This window comes from Sander lucioperca, chromosome 16 (genome assembly GCF_008315115.2).
Source record: "Sander lucioperca isolate FBNREF2018 chromosome 16, SLUC_FBN_1.2, whole genome shotgun sequence".
Lineage (NCBI taxonomy): Eukaryota > Metazoa > Chordata > Actinopteri > Perciformes > Percidae > Sander > Sander lucioperca.
This window is the reverse complement of record NC_050188.1, coordinates 14,051,019-14,077,167: the sequence shown is the minus strand read 5'-3', so window position 1 is coordinate 14,077,167 and position 26,149 is coordinate 14,051,019. Positions and strand designations below refer to the sequence as shown.

At 38.3% G+C, this 26,149-nt stretch overlaps 2 protein-coding genes across 13 annotated transcripts in view; both read right to left on the bottom strand.

The window, feature by feature from the left end:
* Positions 1 to 529: 529 nt before the first annotated feature.
* tmem79a (transmembrane protein 79a) lies at positions 530 to 11,092 on the bottom strand. Of its 3 annotated transcripts, none has more exons than XM_035993140.1 (6): positions 10,894 to 11,092; positions 8,657 to 9,063; positions 8,242 to 8,617; positions 5,892 to 6,086; positions 5,548 to 5,770; positions 530 to 1,786 (listed from the first exon to the last, which is right to left on the bottom strand). In XM_035993140.1, exons 2-6 carry the CDS (start codon positions 8,942 to 8,944, stop codon positions 1,594 to 1,596), a joined length of 1,275 nt encoding a protein of 424 aa, XP_035849033.1. In that variant the 5' UTR covers positions 8,945 to 9,063; positions 10,894 to 11,092; the 3' UTR covers positions 530 to 1,593. The 3 variants fall into 3 exon arrangements, with proteins under 3 accessions (XP_035849033.1, XP_031151968.1, XP_035849032.1); XM_031296108.2 differs by having other exon boundaries at positions 8,242 to 8,883; positions 8,991 to 9,063; positions 10,894 to 11,091; XM_035993139.1 differs by having other exon boundaries at positions 8,242 to 9,063; positions 10,894 to 11,091.
* Positions 11,093 to 13,048: 1,956 nt separating this feature from the next.
* Positions 13,049 to 26,149, bottom strand: part of LOC116047349 (serine/arginine repetitive matrix protein 2-like) — a 39,005-nt gene continuing 25,904 nt past the window's right edge. The window contains exons 1-3 of one of the 10 annotated variants that reach the window (XM_031296103.2): positions 18,962 to 19,145; positions 14,819 to 15,865; positions 13,049 to 14,767 (exon numbers count right to left, since the gene is read on the bottom strand). In XM_031296103.2, coding sequence (XP_031151963.1) covers positions 14,427 to 14,767; positions 14,819 to 15,824 — 1,347 coding nt within the window. In that variant the 5' untranslated portion in view covers positions 15,825 to 15,865; positions 18,962 to 19,145 and the 3' untranslated portion in view covers positions 13,049 to 14,426. Of the gene's footprint in view, positions 15,873 to 18,961; positions 19,148 to 26,149 lie in introns of those variants that run through there. The other 9 variants (XM_035993138.1, XM_031296106.2, XM_035993137.1 and 6 more) reach the window with 9 other exon arrangements.

The window sequence follows — 26,149 nt, the reverse complement described above, 5'->3', positions numbered from 1 at the left end:
ACTTCATCATTTTATATTATTACTATTAGACATTTGTGTGAAATTCTTTTATAATTAGCATATTGTTTTGTAAGGTCACAGTGACCTTGACCTTTGACCACCAAAATCTAATAAATTCATCCTTAAGTCAAAGTGGACGCTTGTGCCAAATTTGAAGATATTCCCTCCAGGCATTCCCAAAATCGTGTTCATGAGCATGGGAGGGACGGACAGACTTCACATGTACAGTTTGCCCACATTTGTTGTTGTTCAAGACTGGCCACATTTTTCAGGTTTTGAATTTGTTTTGTTTTTTCATAATGTCTAACCCCTCTTTGTTGGACACATCCATTTGAATCACCAGCTGCTGCACAATGTCAAATATTATTATTGCTTTATTGAGATTATTCAAAGTCCCAGAAATTGCTTTAAATGCTGTAATCATACAGCATTTAAAAGTATAAATATAAAGTTCCTTCAAAAAAAGGAAAAGAAACAATCCAAAAACAGACCAACCACTTATGCTGCTATAAAGAAAAAGAAACCTTTGATCAATAAAGCAAAGATGCATTTAATAGTCTTGCTTATAAATATCAAATTTAAAGATTGCCATTAGTGCCAGTTGTGACAAAATAAAAATGGGAAAAGTCATTAAACAACCTAATAATTCAATCTCATAAAAAAAAAATCTTATAGTGCCCTTAAATATTTACTTTTGATATCCAACATATTTAATTATTTGCTTCTGACAGTGTTCAGTTTTAATTTCTAACTTTTCTGTCTTCACCTTGCTGCATCACATCCAAACAACTGGATGCCTCAAACCGAAACTCTTCACCTCAAAAACCTGATTTTATTAGCTCAAGATGAAAAGGTTCAGACTGTTCAAAGATTTGTAATGGCAGATTTAATTAGTAAACACACACTTTACACAGAGCACTTCTTCAGACCACATCTCTCTTTTTAATTTGCATGCACATAATAGCTTCTTTGTCTCATAACTACTGGATTTCTTCATTTTTCTATACAGACATTCAAGCTACAAATTAACCCACATTCTGCTTCATGTCCTTTATTTCTTTGTGAACAATATAAAACCACAGTCATATTCCTTGAGATTTTCATAAAATCATCATTATTTATACAACATATGTTTGTATTGCCTTCATAAACACCATGGATTAACAGGAAACGATGCATGCATTTTCATCTCATTGGTAACAGCCTCACTGTTGTTACTGCTGATGCAAATTTCCAACTGTTGTTTCAAATTTAAAGTATTCAACTGGAGGTGGTGGCTTTTATTGTGACGCAGCCACAGGAAATGCAATACATTTGTCATCGCTCATCAAAAACGGTCACTTTTGTGAGTATTTTTGATCAGATCATCATTAATTTAATAATAAAAACAGCTGCTCAAGGAGTTTGTTGTTGTAATAAACCACACTTGCTGTTACCTATGTAACCACAGGTGTTGCCAAATCAACCAAGACTTAAATATGAAGGATTACAACTTTATAGGACACCAAAAGAACGAGCCAAGTTGTGTCGTATTAAAAAGGTGGTACAGTTGTTTGTCTCTTCACTCCTCATCACATTTTTGTACGTGTGCCTTTAACCCCACCAGCGCAGCCTGGGAGGAGGAGCTGTCGTGGGAGGTTCCACGTCGAAAACCGCCCCTTGTCCGACTGACGAGCAGACGTAGTACAGGTTGGTGCCCAGCATGACCAGTATGGGGAAGAAGGAGAAGCCGAAGCCGAGGCCCCTGATGCTGCTGCCCAGAGAGAGGCAGAGCCAGTAGATCAGCCTGCAGCAGAGAAAATAACAAATGATAGTCACAATGCAGTCTGCATGTAGTGCTGCTTGGGTGTGTAGAAAGTGTGTCCCTCCATGCTCTTCAGCTTGGGGATCCAAGTGTACAAGGGTTTAAGCACAGTGAGTCGTTAAAACAAGGCCTTGGTTTAATGATTTAGCCAAGAATTATAATAAAGGCTTTTTAAACTTTACCTTGTGCCTCAGTGTCCTTAAACCCTAATAACAACTGATAAGTTACAAAGGCCAGTAGATGAGATGGATGCACTCCAACAATTCTGTTTGATTTATAATGAGCCTTATTTGGATAAATAATGACAAAAAGATCCACTCTTCGCTTTTAGCAGGAACAATAGCCGGCATAGCTCTTTCATTCCTTTCATCAGTTTTTGTGTCAAGTGCCTGATGACTCAAAGGATCTGGATTAATAACTTAATAGATGTTTTTTTAATTCATTTCATTTTGCCTCATCACGTATTTGATTCTGCCTGAGAACATTTTTTCAAAGCCCCCAGTCGTCACACTGAAACGTTGTTTTTCCAATAGATGACTGTTGATGGTTACTTAAATTTAAATCTTGTTGGTATGGTAAAAAGAGCAGATTTAATAAGTGATATTAACATTAACAGACTTGCATTTAAAGGGGACCTATTATGCTTCTCCTTATTTTCTGTCATATACGTATATATATATATATATATATATATATATATATATATATATAATGTTACAAGGTCAGATGTATATATTAACATGGTCAAAGTTTCAAATAATGTGGTAAACATGATCCCTGTGAGCAAAAACCTTAGATTTCAGACAGTTCTGAACACTCCACCACTTCCAAATGTTTTTTCTACTCTAGAACTCTAAGCTGGCGTTGACGGATTTCTATATATGGTCATCTGCTCCAGGTACGTTGCTGCAGTGTTTACATTACATACACTGCTACATGTAGCTACATGCTATTCTCAGGGAAATCTGTAATCTTGGGTTGCCAATGTTAATTTAATTTCCCCCAATTTCGGATCACATTCCTGCTGCAAGTTTTTGGTGTAGAAGCCTTTATTGGGGATTTTTCACGGTAGAAGGTACTACCATACTCTGTTACAGTCATTCCCCCGGCTGCATGATGGACAATACAGAGACGCCATGAGCACATGATGCAAAAGACCCGGAAACGCTGACCAATCAGAGCAGACTGTGCTTTTACGGGCCCAGTCTGCTCTACAGCTCTACTACAGGTGCAGCAGCCATGGGCAGTATGAGAAAAATGTTTTTTGAACATTAAAGCATGTTAACATATTGTAGTCAGCCCCCCAGGAAGTGCACCGGGCTCTAAGCAAATTGAACATAGTGGTCAAACAGTAGAATTGCAACTCCTGGCTCGTCACATGATGCCCTCTGGCTCAAAAGTACTTTTTTCCCCATAGACCTACATGGCAAAAGATACGTCTGTAAATCAGAGAATACATTTTTTGAGCGTCATAACCCCTGCGAAAGGACTCATTTTACTATCAGAATTTGATCCATTTGGTCCGATTTGTAAAGTCTAGAAGAGCCGCACGATTAAATCATTTAATCCCCATTCAAGTTAGCGGAGCACTGAACCGGAAGTAGCCGGCTCGGCCAGCGGAGGTATCTAGTGCGCCCGCTCCAAGGGCCGCACTAGAGTGTGGAAGCAGTGACAATCATCTGAGTAATTTAATAGTTTATTCATACATTATTAAAAAACAACGACAATAAGGCTTGATACAAGGTAAAACTGTGTGCAGGGGAAGTTAGAAGCCAAGAAAAGGCTTATAAAGATACCACCCCTCTAAGAAACACTAGTTACACTAAGCAGCAGTGAAAAATAATGTATTACTACTAATAATTTATACGCGGTTTTCACTCCATGATGGCTTTATGCGCCACTGAGCAACTCTCATAGGAATGAACGGGGCACTGTATCCAGTTCTTATAATACATCCATGGTTCTAGTAAAAACCCAAAAAACAAATAGGAACCTGAAAATTAGCATGTCTTCTTTAAATGAGAAATAATGAACACTGTGTTTTTCTGTTTTTGAGTCTGTACCTGAGATTAATTTGGAATTTGTAAATAAAATAAAATCTTTAATCATATGGTACTGTAATGTAATTGTGCACCACCACTACCTCCTAACCTCAACGTATGTGTTGTTGTAGTGGTTTATCAGTGTATTGTTCGTGTAATCCTGTGTAAATGCAAAAGAAAACTTGTAAACTTCATGAATCAATAAATTATTTGGACATGCAAAAGTCATCAGGTTTAAAACACATCCCCAGTTTAACCAGTTTGTGTGTGGGAAAAGGTGACAGTAATCAAAATGTCTGCTTTAACTGTCCGTCAGCACTGTGAAACTTTGATCTGTTGTACTTACTGTGGCCATGCATGCAAAGTTATAACAGGAAGTAGCTAGTCCTCCCACACACAGTAGTGGTTTAGATACTATGGTTAAACTGGGGATTTGTATTAATCCTTTATGATCAGTTGTGTGGTTTCACTGTGTATTGTGTGTTGTAAAGATGTGTCTAGCAGTGTCATGCTGAGTAAGTGAAGTGTATTACTGATGGTATTGAAACTAAACTAAAAGTACAGAAAGACAACTAGTTGGAATGTAAGTGTGCAGCCTGGCATTTTCTCATTCATTTAACTGACAAACTCTGCATGAGCTCAAAACAACATTGTATCTGTCGCTGACATTCATTTGTCTGTTTGGACCACATCAAAGTTAGCCAGTGCTAACAGGATGTTTTCACAAGCTAGACGGCTATGTTCCTTCCCTTCTATCGTCTCCTTTATGCCGTTTAAGCCATAGACTGTAAATATAACAGTCAGCAACTAAGAAAAAGCGCAACTAAGAACAAAACTGATTATAGCTTTACGCTGCAACTCAGTCATGGCAGAGAAGAAATACTAAAAACATTTTGAGAATCCACTGTTGTAGACTTAAGAATCACACTAAAGGCTTTTGAAAATACAAACAAAAATGGTCTATTTTATCCATTAAATAAAGAGTATTTATGTTCTATCACTAAGGCCTTCATAAGGTGAAAATTTCATTTTGAATACTACTACTATAAAACTACTCAGCCTCAGCTGTGCTTTGTGCTAACATGCTAAACTAAAAGGGTGAACAACACGGTAAACATTATACCTGCTAAACATTGTTGTGAGCATGTTAGCATGCTGATGTTAGCATTTATCTCAAAGCACCACTCTGAAAAAGTACAGCCTCACAGAGCTGCCAGCACAGCTGTAGACTCGGTCTTGTTAGGTCTTAGTGGCTTTTCAAAAAAAAAAATTCTTCCCCATTAATATAAAACACATTTATTTTTTCCATCATAAAATGCCATGTTAAAAATCTAAAAGGAAATAGGACTCATCAGTTTGGTGGTGTTGCAATAAATAATATGATTGGAGACTTCAAATGTGTGTTATAAAGCTGTTCATGTCTTAAATTAGCTTAGTCTTGTTGGCCTTCACTCCTGCCTTAAATGTTTAATATTTTTTATAATGTTTGATTCAATCTATGTCTGGTAAGTGTGGCCTGAACAGCCCGATTACATTAGACTAGTCAACTCCTATGCATAATAGGGAGAATCTATTTGTGCAAATGACTATACAGCATTAATAAAGTATCATCCAGCAGACATCCAGACAACCAAAACAATATTCAGATCATCTATCCCTTTACCCACTCCTAGTTTGGACCCTAAACATTTAACAACATACCTGCCGAATACAAATATGATGGTGAGCAGCGGCACTAGTTTGACCAGGTCCTGGCTGATGTAGGTTGCCATGACAGCGAGCTGCAGGAAGTAAAAGAGGAAGAGGACCAGCGATTCGTTGACATAGTGCCAGTGCAATGCCACCTCTCTGTTCACCAGTTTACTCTGATAGAGGGGCCTCAGGGCGCCGTAGCGCAGCCGGGCCACGCCCTGCACCAACACACCTGCAGAGAGACGAGGGTCAATATTACCTGATTTTATTCTATGTTTTTTATTGTTAGTGTTCGTTTTATATTATATTAAGTGTTTGTTTCAGTGCACAATAAACTTAATACATGAACATACCGAGCAGGATAGGGATGGTGGCGAAGAAGGAGCAGCGTAGAGAGTACACCACCCTGAGGGGGGTGCTCTGCAGCAGCGGTGCGTCAAAGGGAAGGAGGGCGTAACCTCCCCACACCAGGAGAGGGAAGAGAAGTCCTGCGGCCGCCGTCGCCAGAGCCAGCTTCAGTTTTTCACTGCACAGATGCTCGCACAGGTCTGAGAATGAAGAAAGGATCACTTCAATTCAAAGTCAATCAATTCTGTCTTTATTAGTCATATCAAGAATCATCTTAAAACATGTACTGTAATTATGTGGTTAAGGAGAAAGAGATCATCAGTGTGCAGTAACTCATTGACTTACTGAGTGAAAATGTGCTTTGGATTACAACAAACAGCAATCTGGTATGTGACCAGATAATCCAATGAAAGTTGTTTAAAACCCTCCCTTCTAAGAATATACTTAATACTGTATCTGTGCCTGGCTGCACATAGTAAATGATTTACAATCCACAGCACAGCAAGCTCTGATATTCCTCACATTTGGAGACAAGGAGATTGTGTCCCCTCTTCTTCTCAAAAAGAATAAAACAGGATTTAGAATGACAATAATGGAGTAGTTTGTAAGCATCTGCTTTAATGATAATCTCACGTAATCTGGCCTTAATTTGATTTAATATCTGTTGAAATAGGATATGTTGCAGGAAATCATGAAACAGTTAGTAAAGAAGGATTAGGGGATAAAGAAATCTGATGTTTGGGTGGTCCCGGGGGGTTTAAGGCACTGATCATGAGCCATGTGTTCAAAAAAGCTCTGATATTTAAGATTCAGCTGCCAAAAATAATTAAAATCACAAGCAATATTGACATAAAATTAAAAACCTGAAAGACAAACAAGCAGACATGAAAATCGTGGAGAGGATGATGCCATATTGCATGTGTTTCTAGCAAAAAAAAAGTTATTGTTCAGCAACACTTGTTGGGAAATTGGGTTTTTTCCCAAGCAGTTAAACGCACAATCAGGGAAGAGTTTTCACAACAGCCCTCGCTTTCAGCTGCATTACCATACATGTAACACATACTTGACCAAAAGTAAAGTAAACTAAAGCAGCAATGGTTAGCAAATGATTTGTAATTAATGGTCTAAAACCTTAGGGGAAAAAAACAGTTATATTTACGGCTGAACCACTTATGGAAAACGTAGCTTTATTGCGATTTTTTCTGATAATGATGCCATGGGGATTCCAATTTCAATTTTCTATAAATTCTACCAGTATTACACAACACCTTTCATGTTTCTACGTGGAATAAGTGATGCTTGTTTTATTGTCCTTTCAGAGTTGTTTTTAATTTATTTTAATTAGATATAGCCACCTATAGGGACATCTTTTAGGGCTTGTGATTTAAAGTTTGCACTCGTCTCTTTCAAATTGAGATTTTGACTATACATTTTTCAGCCATAGTTATGGTTCTTCAAACCTATTATATGAAATTATGGACTTATTCAGGGTTCCACAAAGTAATGAAATCCATATATGAAAAAGGTACATTTGACATAATGTTAACGACGTTCCACTTCCATGATTGCTCCGTTGCCAACAGAAGTTCCGCAGAATTTCATTCATTTAGGCCGGATATCCGTTACCTTGGGCTTTCTTTGTGTTGACATTTTAAACTCCAGTGGATTTATGAGGACTATGGTTAACTGCTCCTCAGATCTCTGCAGGGTAAATCCAGACAGCTAGCTGGATTATCTGTCCAATCTGCGTTTTCTGTTGCACGACTAAAACAACCTTTGAACGTACACGTTCCACCAAAACAAGTTCCTTCCCGAGGCTATTTTGCAGAGGCACCGTTCCTCCGTACGGCGCTTAGCGCCGCCCAAGATGAATGTGACTGGTTTAAAGAAATGCCAAGAAACCAGAGCACATTTTTCTCTGATCCCAAAATGCTGTGTGGACTCGCCAGACCCTCCTTCGCAGCTCAGTAGAGGAAGGTCTGGCAATGCGAAACTACAAATATATTAACATATTAATGTTAATTTCACAGTTAACTGTTAGTGGAAATATTAAAGATCTCACACAAATAAAAAATACTTAAAATAATGACATGCATTTCTGCAGAATAGCATCACTAAGTAAAATGTAGGGATTATTTTTTGGGACAATGTGCAGATATACTGCAGGGTAAATCCATGTCTCTGATTGGCTGTTCCTACTCAGGGCAAACATATGATCAGTGATGTGGTAACTCTTAAAAGTTACTCCCACAGTTGTAGGTTGTTTGAGATTGTGTTGCTCACACAGTTTGCGCTTTATGTATTTCTTAAAAAATAGGGGCTCAGATGCATTAAAGTTTGGGTTTTTATACTCACAGTAGTTGTCGTCCTGTTTAGTCCACTCTTGATAAACCTGAACTACTGAGTCGGGCTCCGTCTGCGGCTCCTTCTCTATGAACAGCTGGCTCTCCTCAGGAAGCTCTTTGCTGGACGGACGCACGATTGTGACTTGTGGAGAGAAACCCAGAACATCTTTCTCTGGGATCCAATTCAACTCTCCTTCTTCTTTTTCTTTTTCTTTCTCCTCCTCCTCCTCTTCATCGTCTGCCAGTGAGCCATCACCTTTATCGTCCCGCTGCACCTCCATCTCATCGTCCCTCCATCTCTCGCCCTCAGGCATGCTCTCCCTCCACTTGCTCTTTGTGTCACTCTCAGCCTGGCTCTGCTCCTCCGACAGGTCCTGGCTCCCTCCGCTGATCCCAGTGTCCCTCTCTTCAGGCTCCCAGACTCCTTTTTCTGACCAGACTCCATCGTCATCGTCCGTCTGAGGCCTCTTGTCTTTGTCGCCAGGCCATGGCAGAGTGCTCGGCTCCAGATGAGCTGAGCTTGTCACTTCCTCTCCCTCCTTTGAGTGATCTTCTTCTTCTTCTTCTTCTTCTTTTTCCTCATCTGTAACCCCCCGTTTTTCCTCTACGTTGTTGGTCTCTTCTGGGTTTTTACTTCCTGCTATTTGTGGCTCTGCAGGTGAAAGTGCCACGTCTTCAATTAAATCTATGCTTAAACCCCCTAGGCCAGACATTGTTTTAGTTGTTAAATTCAATTTTCTCTTTTTTTTCAGTCAATACCTGTTGCACTGTCCATAGTCTGACTGTTAGCAAAGGTTCATCCAGCTGCTAAAAGTCATTTTGGTTGATTTCTGTGAGGAGAAAAAAAGAAGTTACAACCATGTTGAAAAACAATGTTGTGCTCCGCCTTTAGCTTCACAAAAAAAAAAAAAAAATCAAAGTTCACTGTTTATCATGGGTGTGGTGCTCCATATAGCTTGTCCTGCCCCCACACATGCCAACAAGTTTGTGCAGCTGTCAGTCCTGTTTGAGTGAACGTCAGAAAATCAGGCAAATTTCACTTAAAGACTGCTATATATATATATATATATATGTGTGTGTGTGTGTGTGTGTGTATGTGTGTGTGACCTTAATTTAAGTATTGAATGGTGAAGAATAAGACTCCCAAACAGCAAAACAAGCATTATAAACAACAAATCCAGTGAGAGTTAATTAGAAATCTTTGTGAATATATCAGCAATCCCATTATTTGACGGAGATAACAGAGCCACTGAAGTCCAAATCATGCATAAAATAGAAAAGAATATACTTCAGGGATGCAAATAACGATTAGCTTCATTATTAACTAATCTGGTGAATACTTTGCCAATTAACCAATTCATTGTTTGGTCTATATAACATCTTCAAACTGCCTGTTTTGTCCAGTTCAAATCCCAAAGAGGTTCAATTTACTATCACAGAAGACAAACTAAAGAGGGGAATCTTCACATTTAGGAGCACATTTGTCTGTTTTTGCTTGAAACATAACTTAAAGGAATAATTGATTATTAATCAAGTCAATTAATTTGGGGAAATTAGGACTCCTCACTGCAGTTCCAAATCCAATATATACACATTTCAAAACACTACAAAAACAAAAATGGTGCCACAAAGCACATACAGTACTACACATAACAATACATGAGTACCCACAAACCCTAGGCCAGTTGCTGCAGCTTTAACCCCCTTAAGATTAAAATACCAACATTAACATCTCTCCAAAACGGACACCCCAAACTGTAATGTAGTGATGCGTATTTACAAAAACAGACACAAACTCCTGTATCCATGCTTTCAGAGCAGCCACACAACATAAACTAGTAACTCTAAAATGCACTTTGCTGTAACTGTGGGATATCTGTAAGGTTCCTCTAACTAACCAATTATTAACAGAAAACACTGATTCATTTCAACTATAAAGTGAGTAACAAGCTATATAAACATGGCTGCCTCTGAAAACACATGAAACAAGGACTTTGCCTGTCTGCTACATTACAACTACTACAGCTGAAATATCCTTAAAATTAAGTTAATTTGTTGTTGTTGTTGTTGTTGTTGTTGTTGTTGTTGTTGTTGTGACAGTGAGATCAAGGTATAAAACTTGCCTGAATTTGTAATACATTTCTGAACTCTAAGATAAGTGAGATTTTGAGTTTTAAAATGTCCAATCACTGTTTTGAGTCTGGTTCCAGGGGAGAATTTGTCATGATTAAAAATATGATTGGAGCCTATTCAAGTTACCAGGCTGCAGGAAATATGTTTTTGTACTGTATTTCCTTCTCAGTGTCTACTTTTGCAGACCTAAATAATGCCACACAATCCTTTACGAACACTGAAACTCTTCAGTGAGAGCAACACTTTCAACAGTATAGGCTAGAGCTGGATTTTCCCTTCAAACTCCTCACTTCACGGATCTTTGTTTACAAACTATATGATCCAGAGTTTGTTGTGACGAGTGAAGGTTTTACCCAGCTTTTTTTAATCCTCACACACTGAGATGTAGCTAATTAGGTCTGGTGCAGAACAGTGGGAAATGTAGTTTCGGCCTAAAGCTATAACTTGTTTTAGCAGATCTGTATTTAAGACCGAGTCTTGTGATACTGAAACACATAACAAAAATATTGAACTTTAATGGTTTACGTACCTGTTTTTACGCCGGTCACATCACCGAAACAATCCGCAACTTTGTCTACAAGGAGCGTGCTCACTACTTCAGGTATTTTTTCACAGGTTAAAAGTAACCCGACAGGTGTAACCGGTGCTAATCCACAGGGAGGAAACAGTCCAAAGGTGATACTGCTTCACGTACCGAAAACGTCACCGCAAAGATCCGCCCACCTTTAGTCAAATTCCCTCGTTGTAGCAAAGACTGTAGGCTATATAAAGAGATCCTTACTGTTACCTACATCTCTGCAAGTTTTGGAAACCCCAAAAGGCCCCTGTACGGAGCCCAGGAAGTGTCATAACAAAAAACTAATTTGTAATCTTGAATTATTGAGATCGTGCTCTCGATTTCATGTGTTCTTAATTTAATAATCCATGTTTATCGAATTAGTCATTTGTGCTCTCAATTTAATGGTTTGTGCTCTCTAATAATTTGCATTTTTAAATGTGTAATATGTGCCCAACATTAAGATTCATGCACTTGATTCAACAATTTGTGCTCTCAATTGAATTAATTTTTCTCGAATGAGTAATTTGCGCTCAACATAATTCGTGTTCTCGAATGAATAATTCGTGCTCTTGAATTAACTAGGAATTTATGCTCTTATAATAAAACTTTAATGGTAGCATATAAATCTATTAGGATTCGCAGATTGTCAGTCGAATCGGATCTAGCTGTTCAATAGAATATTCAACTATTTGTTGCTTTTTTTCAATATATGGGATAGTTCAGGTGCCGCCAGAGGTTCCACCGAATGTCCCTCACATTCGCTTTCTTTGTGTTGACATTCCAATCCCTCCAAGCTTCAACCGAAAATCAAATTATATTTCTTTTTTTTTGAGTAAAATTCTCATCACACACTCGACAACCATCTTAATTCCAGAGGTCGTACTCTAAGTGCACGTTCCACCAAAACAAGTTCCTTCCCAAGGCTATTTTGCAGAGGCACCGTTGCTGCGTCTGGCGCTTAGTTTGGTAATAACTAGGGCTGTCAATCGATTAAAAAAATTAATCTAATTAATTACAGACTCTGTGATTAATTAATCGAAATTAATCGCATACATAATTAACGGTGCCTGAAACGATACTTTTTAAGAAAGTAAAAAAAGAAAAGAAAACAAAGGGTACTAAACAACAGTTGGTGACATTAAAGAACGGCTTGTTTATTGCTAAGGCCATATGGTCAAAATGAAATTATTTAATAATAATGTATAACAATAACAATAACTTATTTCACTAGTAAATTGCTGTTGAACGACAAAAACAACCACCAAGGGCATTTACAATAACTTCAAATGCACCACGAAGCTGTAGTTTACCAGTTTCATTGAACGCACCGTCTGTGTTGTTTTTCCGACGGCAGCTTGGCAGCTGCAGATTGTTACATCCCGCTGTTGAGTCACAGTCCTCTACAGTAAAACACAGTCAAACTTTACACCGTTTAGCGTTAGCTGTCAGCATTGTAACCGTGTTTAATCCAGCGACTAGCTAGCGGTAGGCTAACGTTAGCTGCTGTCGAGTATAGTGTTAACTAGCGTCACATGCAGCGGTGTTTGTGTTGCCTGTATCGTCTTCAGAGCATCAGAGAGAAGAGCAGACATATCAGTGGCACCAAATTTCGGTAGCCAGGGTTGGCAGGAAGAAGATTTTTACAAGTAAATGTTCCAGTTAATGATCCAGGCAGCACATTCTCGTCTCCCTCCTTCATTTTACAGTCGAATGGTGGCTAGAACGGCTCCGGGTCAAACGTCAATATGGAATGGATTAATCTGCGTTATTTTTTTTAACGCGTTATTTTGACAGCCCTAGTAATAACGTAACATATTATGCTAATGCTCCATGTAAAATATTTTACAATATGTTTTTGTATCTACACACAAGTTGATTTGTACATGTTTTCTAGTTTGGAGTGTTTCATCTGTCCAAACATTTGCTTTAGATGCTTTAACTTGACTCAGGTCCACAGTACATCAGTCAAGTCTTCAAACAGGACTGGTAAGGGTAGAGCTTCTGCCCACAAACCCAAACAGAAAGTACTGCCTATGTATTTGCCTACATCATTAAGTTATGTAAACTGTCTGGAGGTAAATGGAATGAACCATACATAAACCAAACATCACACCACACTGGAAAATAAAACAGCAAGATCCACATTTTATTTAAGAGCATAATCTCACAAATTGACTTCTTGTTTAAAACACACAAAATCCAAATATATCCACTTAAAATGATTTGACTTCACAAAATCAGATCAAATTTTTATTTTGATAATTTGACACACCGAAGCACAATTTGGCATTTAGAGACTTTAATTTTTTGACCCATGGCACGCAATTTTTACACGTGTTAAAAAAAAAAAGAATGTTTGTGAAATCATCCAATCACGTGAATTTAATCTCAAGTTATAAAAAAAGAAAAGGCTTCACAGCTACATGTAAACACTTAGAGAAAAGAGTGAAATAACTCTATAGCAAACTAAAAAAGTAACTGGTACAAGTGGAAGTGGAAATCTTCTGGCCGACTGAGTGGCGGGAAGGCGTTTGATACCGAGCTTTTTGTCCTGTCAAATGCATGTAAAAAAAAAAAAGCTGAGAGGCTGACCTGTGCAGGACAACTCATTGAACTAAGTAACTAACTGATGGTACATTCACAACGCTTTAGCAATTAAGGCAAAATAAAAACTGTGAAATAACATTGAGAAAAGTATGACATCATTTGATGTATTTTATCTCGAAAGCCTTCAAACTCTCACATTCTCAATAGAGAGCCAAAGTGAAAGCACAACTTCCGGGTTTTGTTCCAGAAGCAATACAACTTTATTCAGAATCACATTTGGAATTTTTGATACATTGTTACCATAAGAATTTTGATAAAACAAATAAAACAAGTTCTAATCATGTGTCCTTGAGTCAGGTTCTCTCTTGTCACATGCAAAATATAGGTCAAGGTTGGAAATCAGTTGGCGAAACCCGTTTAATCTTTAAAGAATGTGATATCACTCTGTATTCATACGTCAGTTTGTCCTAAAATATGGAAAGTAAACCAACCCCAAGAACACAAAATCTTTCAAAAAGGTCAATGCAAGAAATGCAGAATGAAAGATTGTATTTAGTTGACTTTGGCTCTCTATAGTTTTACTGTACTTTTTTTCTCCAAAATCTACTTGGACTTTTTTCCCCTCTTCCAAGTCATTTTCCAGCAACCATTTTACATCTACAGTTTAACTGACAAACACATCTGAAAGCTGAATGAAAACTGGAACAATCAGTCTATGATAATAAACTATACATGCTAGTTCTAGTAAAAGATTATTAGTACTACTGCTTACTCAAATGACAGAAATAAAGTAAAAACCAAGCACAATAAAACAAGATGGACAAGTTAGTCAGGAAAACAGAGAAGCAGCTGATATTTAGCCTACCCGACTGACAAGATGTTAAAACCATGTGTTTTCATTGACAATATTGTATTCTACTACTACAGCAACATTTTGGTCTGACCAGGATGGTTCATTAAGCCTGGTTACTAACTTCAAAGCTTGCATCCTGATCGATGAGTGATTCTTCAGTATTGTCCATGATGGTCATCTCTGTGTCGTGCACAATGGACGCCTCTGTGTCGTCCACGATAGACGCCTCTGTGTCGGGCTCCATGGAATCCTCTGCATCGTCATGCTCCACCTCGTCTTTTGCCAGCTCTGCTTCATGTTCCACCCCAACAGGAGATGAATCGCCCTTTGCTTTTGAATGGCCGTCCTTTTTGTTGACTGAACCTTTGGGGCGGCCCCTTTTCCGCGGGGTTCCAGCATCTTTTTTTGGAGTACTTGGGGGACGGCCCCTTTTCCGCGGGGTTCCTGCATCTTTTTTTTGAGTACTTTGGGGACGGCCCCTCTTTCTTGGGGAGCCAGCATCTTTTTTTTGAGTACTTGGGGGACGGCCCCTCTTTCTCGGGGATTCAACATTGGGGTTGCATGGTGAGGATGAAGAGGCTGGCAAATTCTTGCGCAAGTGAGCGCCTTTCTTGGACTCTGACTTGCGAGGCCGACCGCGGCTTCTGCGAGGGGCTGGTAGAGATCCCTCTGGAGGATCAACACGTGGGTATTTCCTCGGCCTTCCCAGCGGCTTCCATACTTTTGGTTTTTTCAGTTCCTCAGGTGACGGCAAAGGGTATTTCCTAGGCCTTCCCCTTTTGGCTGGTTTCTTGTTTACAGAGCCTTTAGGTCGACCTCTTTCCCTCTTAGCTTGTTCTTTATCTCCTCTCTCCTGTGAAATAACTTTTCTTGGCCTTCCCCTCGATCTCCTTATCGGTGGTTTTTGGCTTACACCAGCGTCCTCCTCCCCTTCACTGCTCAACTCTGTCTCCAGCCTGAGTTTCTTATTGAGAGATCTTTGTGTTACAAGACCGCCTTCAGTTTCTTCACTTGTTAAACTTTCTGACTTGCGCTTCGTGGATCCTTTTGGACGACCCCATCTCGCTTTTGGTGTCTCAGAGTCACCGTTCAGTACGTCTTTAGTATCAGCCTTCTCAGGGGTGCTATAGCTGAGAGACTTTCTTGGCCTGCCTCTTTTCTTAGGAGAAGGGTCTGTCGTAAGACTGTCTTCATTACTGGCGTGTTTCTTGGAGCCTTGGGTTTGCACAGAATCATCAGCATGGTCGTCTCCTGCTCCTTGTTGCTCTGCCCGTTTTGGACGCCCTCTTTTCCTCGGGGTCTGTGTAGACCCACCATTGGAAATGCCTGAAACCAGCTCCATTAGGTTAACGTCTGTAACACAAACCTTCAACTTCTTTGAACCTTGTGGCCTCCCCCTTCCTTTTTTAGTTGGACTGTTGGACATTTCTACACTGGACTCTCCCTCATTGCTCGCCACATCTCCTTGTTCTGTCTCAGTCGTTCTTATTTCATCTTCCATACTTTTGCCGTCAGCTTGGACTTCTTCCGTTAGGTTTGCACCTGTAAACTGAACATTGAAAAGCACAATTAATATTTAATCAATAATCTCGTTCTGTGTACGATAAGAAATGTTTCTTGTGCTGCAACGATTAGTCGATTAAAATAAAATAAATTGGAAACTATTTTGAAAATCAATTAATCGTTTGTAAATTAAATATAATTGCTGGTTTGAGCCCTAGTTTTAACAAGACAGGCTGATTTAGTGTAATTACCAGAAAGTCATGTGAACAAAATAGATGTTATAATATGAGACATTTAAAAACAGAAAATCTAAATGAAGTGTAGAGCTGTGCTTAGAAATTCTTAGTCGACTAACACTCATTCAATTGTATCGACTAATCGATTAGTTGATTTAATCGACAGATCTGTAAATCTGAGTTTCTCGGCAAAGAGTCATGCAAAAGCACCACTTTAATTCTTGTGTTTACCAGAGATGTGCTCGTACGTTTCTTGGAAATAAGTCATTCAGCATGAAAAAAAGCATAAAACATGACTAATCAAACGATTAGTCGACTTATCGACTAAGAGGGGGCAGCCCTAATGAAGTGATATATACACATTTCAATATCAAACAACAACAAAAACTATCTTGTTACAATGTTAAAGGAAAGAAGAAGAAAAAAGTTTGTCTACTTTTGTGGCAGCAATATGCTGTCATACTTAGCAAAAATTAAATTTGTTTTATGTCTATGTTTGACATATGATGCAATTTGCCATTGTTTGAACTATGACACATGAATAGAAGGTAATAGACCAGTGTTTACCAAACGTTTTCACACCATGGACCCCTAAACTGACACAAAATAGACCACTGAAACCCATTTGATAAGATTTTGTCCCAGGGTCCCCCATCTGATAGGATTTTGGCTATACTAGGTTTTATTACAGAAAGTAGGCTAGGTATTATAACGTTACCTGTCAAATGCTTTACTGAGCAACTAGGGCTGAAACGATTCCTTGAATAACCTGACACAAGGTAGCTAACTAACGTCTGCTGCTCTCGTCCACCGCGCTGTTTTACATAACTAGCCTACAGCATGCTACTCTGCAAATAGCGATGTTTTACCAACAAGCTAAAACGAAAGCTGTTGGTTTGTAGTCTAACTGTTTATTAGTGTGCTACTAATCTTTGGAAACTTAGCTGCTGCCGGAGACAAACCGGCTCCTCCCCCCAGCATGGCCACTTAACTGGCGCGTTCATGCCACCTCAGAATGACAGGGACCGCCCCCGTGATTACGTTGTTTTTCCGACTACCAGCGTTCACATGGTTAGTATGGTCGGGATGCGTGTTCTTCTTCTTCTGTTATATTGGCGTTTGGCATAACAACTTGTTGCATGACTGCCACCAACTGTTGGCCGTAGCCTAGTGCATCAGGTGTGTGAAAACCTGGTGAAAACATGGAGGCCACAATAATTTGCTGCCGTTTTCTTATGCGAGCATACAAACAGCACATCGTCAGGTGTTTGTGTTATCTGCAGGACAACGAACGGGAAAGGACATGGATAAGGTGTTGGTTTTTTTTATACATAGGCCTATTTATGAATAATTTGAAACATGTTATGTCTGTGTATGTTTCTCAGCAGAGGCGTTTGTCCACAATAAATAAGTTTATTGTCATTGAAATATGTTCAGTCAACCAAAGTCGCCTACATCAAACGTCAGTTGTCAACAACGCGTCACCAACTGGGAAACTCGGTTAGCAAAATCTGGCCCGAGTTTCCCACCTCCAATTCCCACAGGAAGGGACATGAATGATGACGTTTTCAATCGGAAAAACGTTTTTCCGATGTCCATGAACGCACAGAATATGCACGTGAATGACATCATCATGCCGGTGATGTCTGCATTCTTTATTCTTTCTCCTCACTGTGTGTTTGGCTTCTTAAAATGTGTCCCCCAGAACAGTGTAGTTGAATAGCCCCGCTGTAAGCTTTGTACCGTCACATTTACCCTCTGGTTAGTGAACAGCTCTTTTGCATTTCCAGTGCAAAGAGCCAGAGGCAAGAAGGGGAAGGGGGTCAAAAATATTAACATTTGGGCCACCAAACATGTACTTGGAATTTGGCAATACATTTTTTTGCTTTTTTTTAGTACACAGCAATAATAAATAATTACTATTACTGTTTACTAAGTATTTCTTATCCGATTACTCGATTAATCGATGGAATAATCGGTAGAATACTCGATTACTAAAATAATCGATAGCTGCAGCCCTATGAGCAACTCATGACAGCTTAAAAACGTTCTGCATTACAGAAAATCTATTATTACTGGGAAAAAACATTTGTGGCTGCAATATTATTGTTTTGCTATTTAAAAAACAAACAAAAAAGCGGAGGGAACAAATACAATCTACGTAAACAACCTAGCCTGCAGAGTGAAATTGCATACCATGTGCATTTTTAAATACTAGATAGATACTTTATTGATCCCCAAGGGGAAATTCAATGTCCCAGTAGCTTACAGACATCACACAGGATGATAAAAAGCAAATCCACATGAATAGCATGGACAATAAAAGAAAAAAATACTAAATAAAATAAAATAAAAAATCCACTTATTATTATTATTATTATTATTAATAATAATAATAATAATAATAATAATAATAATAATAATAATAATAATAATAATGTTGTTGTTGTTGTTGTTATTATTAATAATAATAATAATAATAATAATACTATTAAGAAAGCAATTAATATATGTCTAGCTACATATCTTTTTAGATGGGTTTTGAACGGCTATGTCTATTTTCTGTATTACAAGCTTGCAATGGCGGGAAGTTGCACCGATAGTATAGGGGGCTAGCAATAACATGCACATGATAATAATATTTAGTGTTCTTAGGCTGTATATTTACAGATTGAAACATCTGCAAATTATTTTTAAAAATCATGAAAGCCCCATGCATTCTCAAGTGTACCTGAAGCACAATATATTTGGTGAAATTTAGGGCCTTAGACAATCGCTATGACTATGGACCAGATTGTTTTCCAGGTAATAGTCAGCTTCAAAATCTACGGCGATGGAAAGAGTAGCTAGCGGAGTGAAGCAGAAAAAAATACTACAATAAACAGTGTGCATATCTCACCTTAAAAGAAATCCTCTGTAAGAAGTTAACTTAATTTTTCATAAACTAGCGATTCATCAGACAGCCCGTAAAGTGAAAATACGCGCTTATTGTTGCTGTGATGGCTGTTTAAATTTGCGACCACTTCCGGCCGTCCGTGACGTTTAGGAGGCTCTAAAGGAAACTGCAGCGCCGAGTTTCAGTTCCGCCTCAGCTGACTCCCAGGCCATTACTGTAATTTTGTTTACATATAGGCTACTGTAGCAGCCCACACACAGACAGGGGTGATTCCAGGATTTATGAAATGATAGAAATATGGGAAATATTGGTTAGGATAGTACAACACAATGTAATTCTGCTAAATAAAACATAACATTCATCATTAAATTCACTTGTTATCATTTTTGAAAAAAATGTATATCCAAATACAATTAACCTTTTCTATTTGCACAGTCTACCTTTAAAATAAAAACAATTCCAGTGCTGGTTCCATGGTATCAGAATTTCGGATAGTCATCACTATCACCTCACTTTGTGTGTATTTTAGTTCAATACACCTAATTCTATTCATGTTGGTGTATAGCCTATGGTACTACTTAGTAGCCTACCTTTAATTTTTGTTTTTTCAAGTTTTGTTCTTGTACTTCTGCTGCTGTGACACTCAAGTCCCCTATGTATGATCAATAAAGTTAATCTTATTTTTCATCGTATCTAGCCTATTAGCATAAAAAAGAGACAACACCACTATAATACTTAGGCCTATGTTAAAAGTTAGTCAAACAAATGTGCTTACAATCCTGATATGCAAATCTAAAACAGGCCCATCCCTGCATGATCTCAGCCCCAGGAATGAGTAAGTTTATACAATGGTCTAAGTAATACCTGGAAACATCATGTGCTGTAGTAGGCTACATTGAAGAGGATGAGAAAAGTAAAATTAGTACAAGTGCAGAACTATCTGCAGTAAAATGAAACTAGAATAAATAGACCAGTTTCTCTGATCATGAGAAATAATTGTGATCAGTTAAATATGCTTTATATGGGCCCACTCTCACACATTGAAAGAAAAAAGGCTATGAGGAACAATTTTAGTGCCAAATTTCTGGTTTTGTGGTGAGTAAAATCGCATCTCTTTAATATTTATTTTAAATACTGATGTCATACTACATGACTAGTTAGCCATGTGTCAGATACCGTTGCTCCATGTACTGTAGGGTTTGGGTTGGTTTCTGTTAAAAACATGTTTTAAATGTCCACTTCATCAACATCTGATATACAGTATGTTACATTTTACTTGAAGTGTTGTTAACTTACAACTTACCGAAGACGTAAGGTAGAATTGTATGTCCTTTTTGTGAATCCCAGCATCTTAAAGCTACTCAGATTTGTAAAAGATAGATGTACAATGTTATGTACAATGGTGTTAACACCATATTTTGACAAATATATCCCAACTGTGCACGAACATGGCTGTCTTCATTACCAGCATCTAAGTAGGAAAAATAACTGTATTTTGATGTAGTGGCGGACCAACTATAATATTGGCTTGTTTAATCTTTAACGACATATTTTTAGAAGCAAACTCCCAACTGCCTACGGCTATCAGATAAATGAAATTAAATGTACAGTAGTAGAGTAAATGGTATCACAAAGTGTAGCCTATACTTGGTTAAAGTAATTACAATGTCTCCTTTATTTATTGTTGTTTAATTTCAATTTAAAATGTAATGAAGTACATTGTTTTTGGATAGAGGATCTTTGCTTTAAAGGACAATTCTGGCGCAAAATGAACCTAGGGGTTAATAACATATGTGTACCAAGTCGACCGTTCTCTGGGATCTGTTTTCATGCTAATCGAATGTGTCTCTAGCTTGAAACAAGCTAGCGCAAACCGGTGATTAGCTTCTAACATTAGCTTTTGGGGGAGAGGGTAAATTGCTATTTTATTATTTTTATGATTGCAACCAGTAACCAGTAACATAGCTCAAACACAGCGTTTGTGGTTCGACTGGTCATGACTGTTTTCCAAGATGGCGCCTGCATGTAAACAGGAACGCTACTGTCTTTACAATCTATCTTTTTGATAATAAAATAATAATTTACAAAGTTCTCAATGATTCGGTTTACATGTAGGGACCCTCATTATGCTACCATTGAAGTGTGGTACTATTTTGAGCCTTGTTAGTGGTATAAAATAACGATTTACCCTCTGCCCCGAAAGCTAGCGTTAGAAGCTAATCACCGGTTTGCGTTAGCTTGTTTCAAGCTAGAGACACATTTGATTAGCATGAAAACATATCCCAGAGAACGGTCGACTCGGTACACATATGTTATTATTCATTTTGCGCCGGAATTGTCCTTTAACATATGCTTTGCCACCTCAACCAAGTTCTGGACTGTAGCTCAGCACTGCCCCCTACAGACTAATTTCTAATGTGTAAATAATTATTGGACTAATAATATCATTTTTGCACAGTGTAAAGAGGGACAAAATACAGTGATGGAGGGAAGTAACACAATTTTAGAAATAATATAGCCTACTGATTTAACTCCAACACTGATACACATCTTACACTCTAAATTATACTCATGCTAACTGAAAATGATAAATTATCTGATAATAAAACTTAAAGTGCTGATACAAACCTAAATTATAAACATATTCTCATAAAATATAATTATAGTGTAGAAACTTATGTGAAGAAGCATTTAATAATTACATTCAGGCATACATTCGGCATTACCTAGAAGGCAGGCTGCTTTAATGGTTTTCCTTTGTTTTATATGTAATTTAAGTAAAACTGACGTCCATTTTAAGTCTTATTTCTCATATCATAATTATATACTTTTCAAAAAATTATCATTTCTGATGAGTTCTTCTAGCTGAAAGGTTATAAAATAAACTTGCTTTTCGTTCAAGGAATCTTTTTCGTGGAAGATTTTATTTGAGGAGCTTGGAGTTCTTTGCACCACTTTCTCACTACTGCAATGGTATTTTTGGTGTCTTGTAAATCCATGTAGGCTGAGCATGTGTATGTGCATGACACAATAAACAACATCAGATACATATATTTCCATTCAAACAGGCATTTTATTAATGACTATATGAGAAGGTGATGAAACGATGGTGACTGACATCATGGCTTTAATATATTTGATTTAGAGCAAAACAATGTAACTTTTGAAAGAAGAAATTAAACATTTTTTCTCTTAAAAATAAAAGTTGAATTCATAAATAGGCCTAATATAAATGCACCCTTGGTCAATTCAATACACTCAAGGGTTTTGCTGCAACACTTGGTCTGTTATGACCAGTAGCTTCTGGTGGATATTATTATATATTACTATGTAACAGACATAACAGAATCAGTTCACTGACTTTAGAATACTTCTCTACTTGTGCTACTGTTACAATTAATATTACCATTATCCTGTAACTGCCACTAGAGGCCACAGTGGCTGCAGTTCAGCAAGAGTTACATAGCTGAACTTTAAAAACATAGGCCCTAAGACTGATTTATAAGATAAGATAAATATCCTTGAACCTTGAAGATAAACTTGTTTGAGCACACAGGGAAAAGTCACAGCACCAGAGTACAGCAAATATTTTAAAAAAACTAGAAATAATAACTTCATTTATATAGCATCTTTAAAAACTTTAAAGAACACACTTCTAAAAATAGGCATACTGTTTATTCATTATCCTTAATACTAAATACATCAATATTATTAGTTGTGGGAACCTAATCTGTCCTCCTTCAGTGTAAATTTTAGCTGAGTTTATTCTACATTTTCACATTGTTTTAGCTCCTTCTTGTCTTTCCTGTTGCTCTCCACGGGGGAAACTATATTGACAAAGAAAGGGGGGGGGGCAAACTAGAGAGAGGCAGATTATGTTGCACAGGGTAGTTGGATAAGGGGTGGAGTATAAGATAAAGGCAGATTGATGAGGTCAGAGTCAATAAGAAGAATGCAAGAGAAGAAAAATAAATATGCAAATTGTGTTTATGTGTGAGGAGAGGAGAGCCTGAGAGAGAGAGAGAGAGAGGCTGTCAGTTTGAAAGAGGGAGAGAGCGGCTAAGAGAAAATGACAGACGTGGCCGGAGGAAAGGAGCGTTTGAGAAAGACAACCCCTGAGAGACTGCGCTCTGAACCCACTGCCCCGTCTCAACTCTCCTCCTCCCTCCCTGTGTGCTTTGCCATGGTTACCAGACAGGGATCCCAATGCAGCCAGTTAATGTGTTTTTCAGCGGCAGAAGCGAGCTGGGTACTAATGTGTCTCAGTCTGTCTCCGGCACAATCAATGTCAACTGTCCTGGGATGCACATGGAGGGGCTGCGAGCCAGGGAACACTGAGCCACCCTGGCTGAGTGTCAGGCCAAGAGTCTGAAAGAGGACCACGTCACTCACATTTATTCACCTAATAACTGCCGGCCCTGGTGCTTTGTGAAGTAGTCAGAAAAATGTGACAAATTATATTTGTCAGTGGGAGCCTGATATCACATGTTGATCATTACTACATTTATCTAAAATGTTTATATTACAATAAATCCCTGACTGGGTGAGCAAAAATGTATCCTACACTGCTCACATGCCACGAAACACCAGCAAGGTCAGTAAAAGAAAAAATGTCCTTTTCAGTATTTTTTGGATTTAATACATGGTATTTAACTAAAACAGCATGTTTTCACCATTTATTGAATTTCATTGTCATATTTTCAGTTAATTAAAAGGAAAAAATCCACAACAAGGTGCAAATCATTTATCCATAAAAATCATGAAAACGTAGAACTCCAACAACCAGCTGATAAATCAACTAGTCGATCAGCAGAAAATCAATTAAGAGTTTAGGTTTCACTATTTTCTGACATTTTATGGATTCATTGAGACAGTGATCAGCAGTTGCAGCCTTATGGAAATGCACATTTTCTTTCTCACAAACAATAACAAATATTTTCAGTTGCTGTGAGAAGCTTTACTATTTCTACTAATGAATGAGCATCAAGGTGAGTACACTTGGCTGTCTTTTTGTTAATGCAACTATCAAAGTGTGTCTTAACTTAAAAATCCCATGTGAATTTTGTTTTTCTTGAATTCTTGTTGAATTCATCGGGGTCACGAACCTTGGCTGTCTTTTTATTGAACCATGTACAAAGCCTGCCGAAAGGTACTGCCCCCTCCAGAGAACCACGTAGTCTCTTCTTGGCTTTCCATAATGTCTGGAAAGTTAGTGGGAATTCTCTCCAGATGAGTTCATGCAGATGAAACTGCTCTGCAGATTTACTCTGATCTGTGATACATACTTTGATACATACATCTGATGCTTGTGATAATCTCATGATTTAAAAAAAAAGTACACAATTTGTAATAGGTTTTCTCTCTTTCTAATGACAGGAAATGTGGCCTCCAGATGCAGCTGCATGCAACTTTGTTCCCAAGGACCTCACCTGTGACCTTTCATATCATCACAGGTTAAGGGTCTCAGGGACAATGAAGCACACCGACAGACAGTCAGCTGTCCGCAGGTAAAATCCAACACGTCTTAAATATTTCTGTAAACCCTGAAATTTCAACATGAAAAATATATTTCCGTATGTTATGTATGCTGGTATGTATATGGGCCATGTATGTTTATTATGAGTTATTTAAGATCAGTGAGATTAACTTCTGACATTAAATCTATTTTAACTACCGATAGATACATAGCATCTTATATCATAACAAAAATAGACAAAAAAAAAATATATAAAATGAGAAACAGTTCATACGTCATATTGGATGGCTAACGTTGTTTTTCTATCGATGCCGATGCAGTTCGACATGAAATGTTTCGTCTTGACACGTCTGCACAAAATGGACTGGATCACATCCTGCAGAAAGAGAAAGATTTAGTACATTGCAAAACATATAATTATTCATTTTTGTTGTTTATCCGTTGTTTATCCAGGGCCCTCTTTGTCTGTCCTCCTAAAATAGCCAGCACCTTTTATTCAGTGCAAATATGCGCAAGACATTCAGACAAAATGCCCCCTGCTGGCAGACAGATAGACAAAGACACACATACGCAGACGAAAATCCTCAAATTTAATGTATAAATTGGGATTTGCATATAGGATGAGCACACGAGCATACAAGCATATGAGCGTTAAGCTCCAACAGAGCGGTCATACAGTACAGTTCATAGACACACACACATACACACAAGCACACACACTCGACTCTTTGCTTGTGCACATGCATGAAACATCCACAGACAGCTGTGCCTGGAGCTTCAGACAACACTGTCGTCTTATATTTTCTACAGGCCTTGTGATCTCACAGGATTATGCAATCACTCCCCCATGACAAAGATGTTCAGCCTTGAGGGAGTGACACTGATTTACTTTTCCCCAGACAAAATAAATGTCACACGAGCCTGACACTGCAGATGCCACATAAAGAATATGAGCCAGGGTCCAAACAACTGGTACACAGCAGAAAAGCTCCATTTGCATCACATGTAAGTCTTTGCAGATGACAGCTTCATTGTCTGGCCATGATCCAGAGCAATCCCTAACTTACTGCAATCTGTCTGTGGCCAGGTGCACACACATGCAGGCAAACATGCGACTCCACCAAGGCACAGAACATGAAGCTTTTGGCTGTCAGTGTGAGAAATTAGACTGCCTCTCTCTGTTTCCTCTTTGTCTCCGTGCTTTGAGATGTTTTCCTCTGTCCCAGTTTCATGAGCTCCTCTGCTGCTTTCAAAAGCATGAGAGACAAAGACCGGAGGATAAAACTAGAGGGAGAATGAAGAGAAATATTCTCATGTAAAAAATTAGCCATGTCAAAAAGAATGAACATGAAGGTGGACATAAATGAAGGAAAGATGGCGGGCGGACATGGTCAATTGAATTGTTTGTCTCATTTTTTTAGCCAGCCCGTTTAAGTCATTCTGAACTCACCATTTGCCCTTTCCCGGTGTTCCTTACATGAACACACAGACATTTGTACTTATGTCCATGTGCACATGCATACAAGTGCATATACATAAAACAGGTACACCCGCGCGCACACACACACACTCATACACATAAACACACATACAGTATAACACAACGCACTCTTACGATGAGTTTCTGTATTGATCCGTTTTCCCCTTGAGAGAAAAAAAAGCAACAATTAATCCAGTGGTAAAAAATATAACGCTTGATAAAACCTATCCTGCCC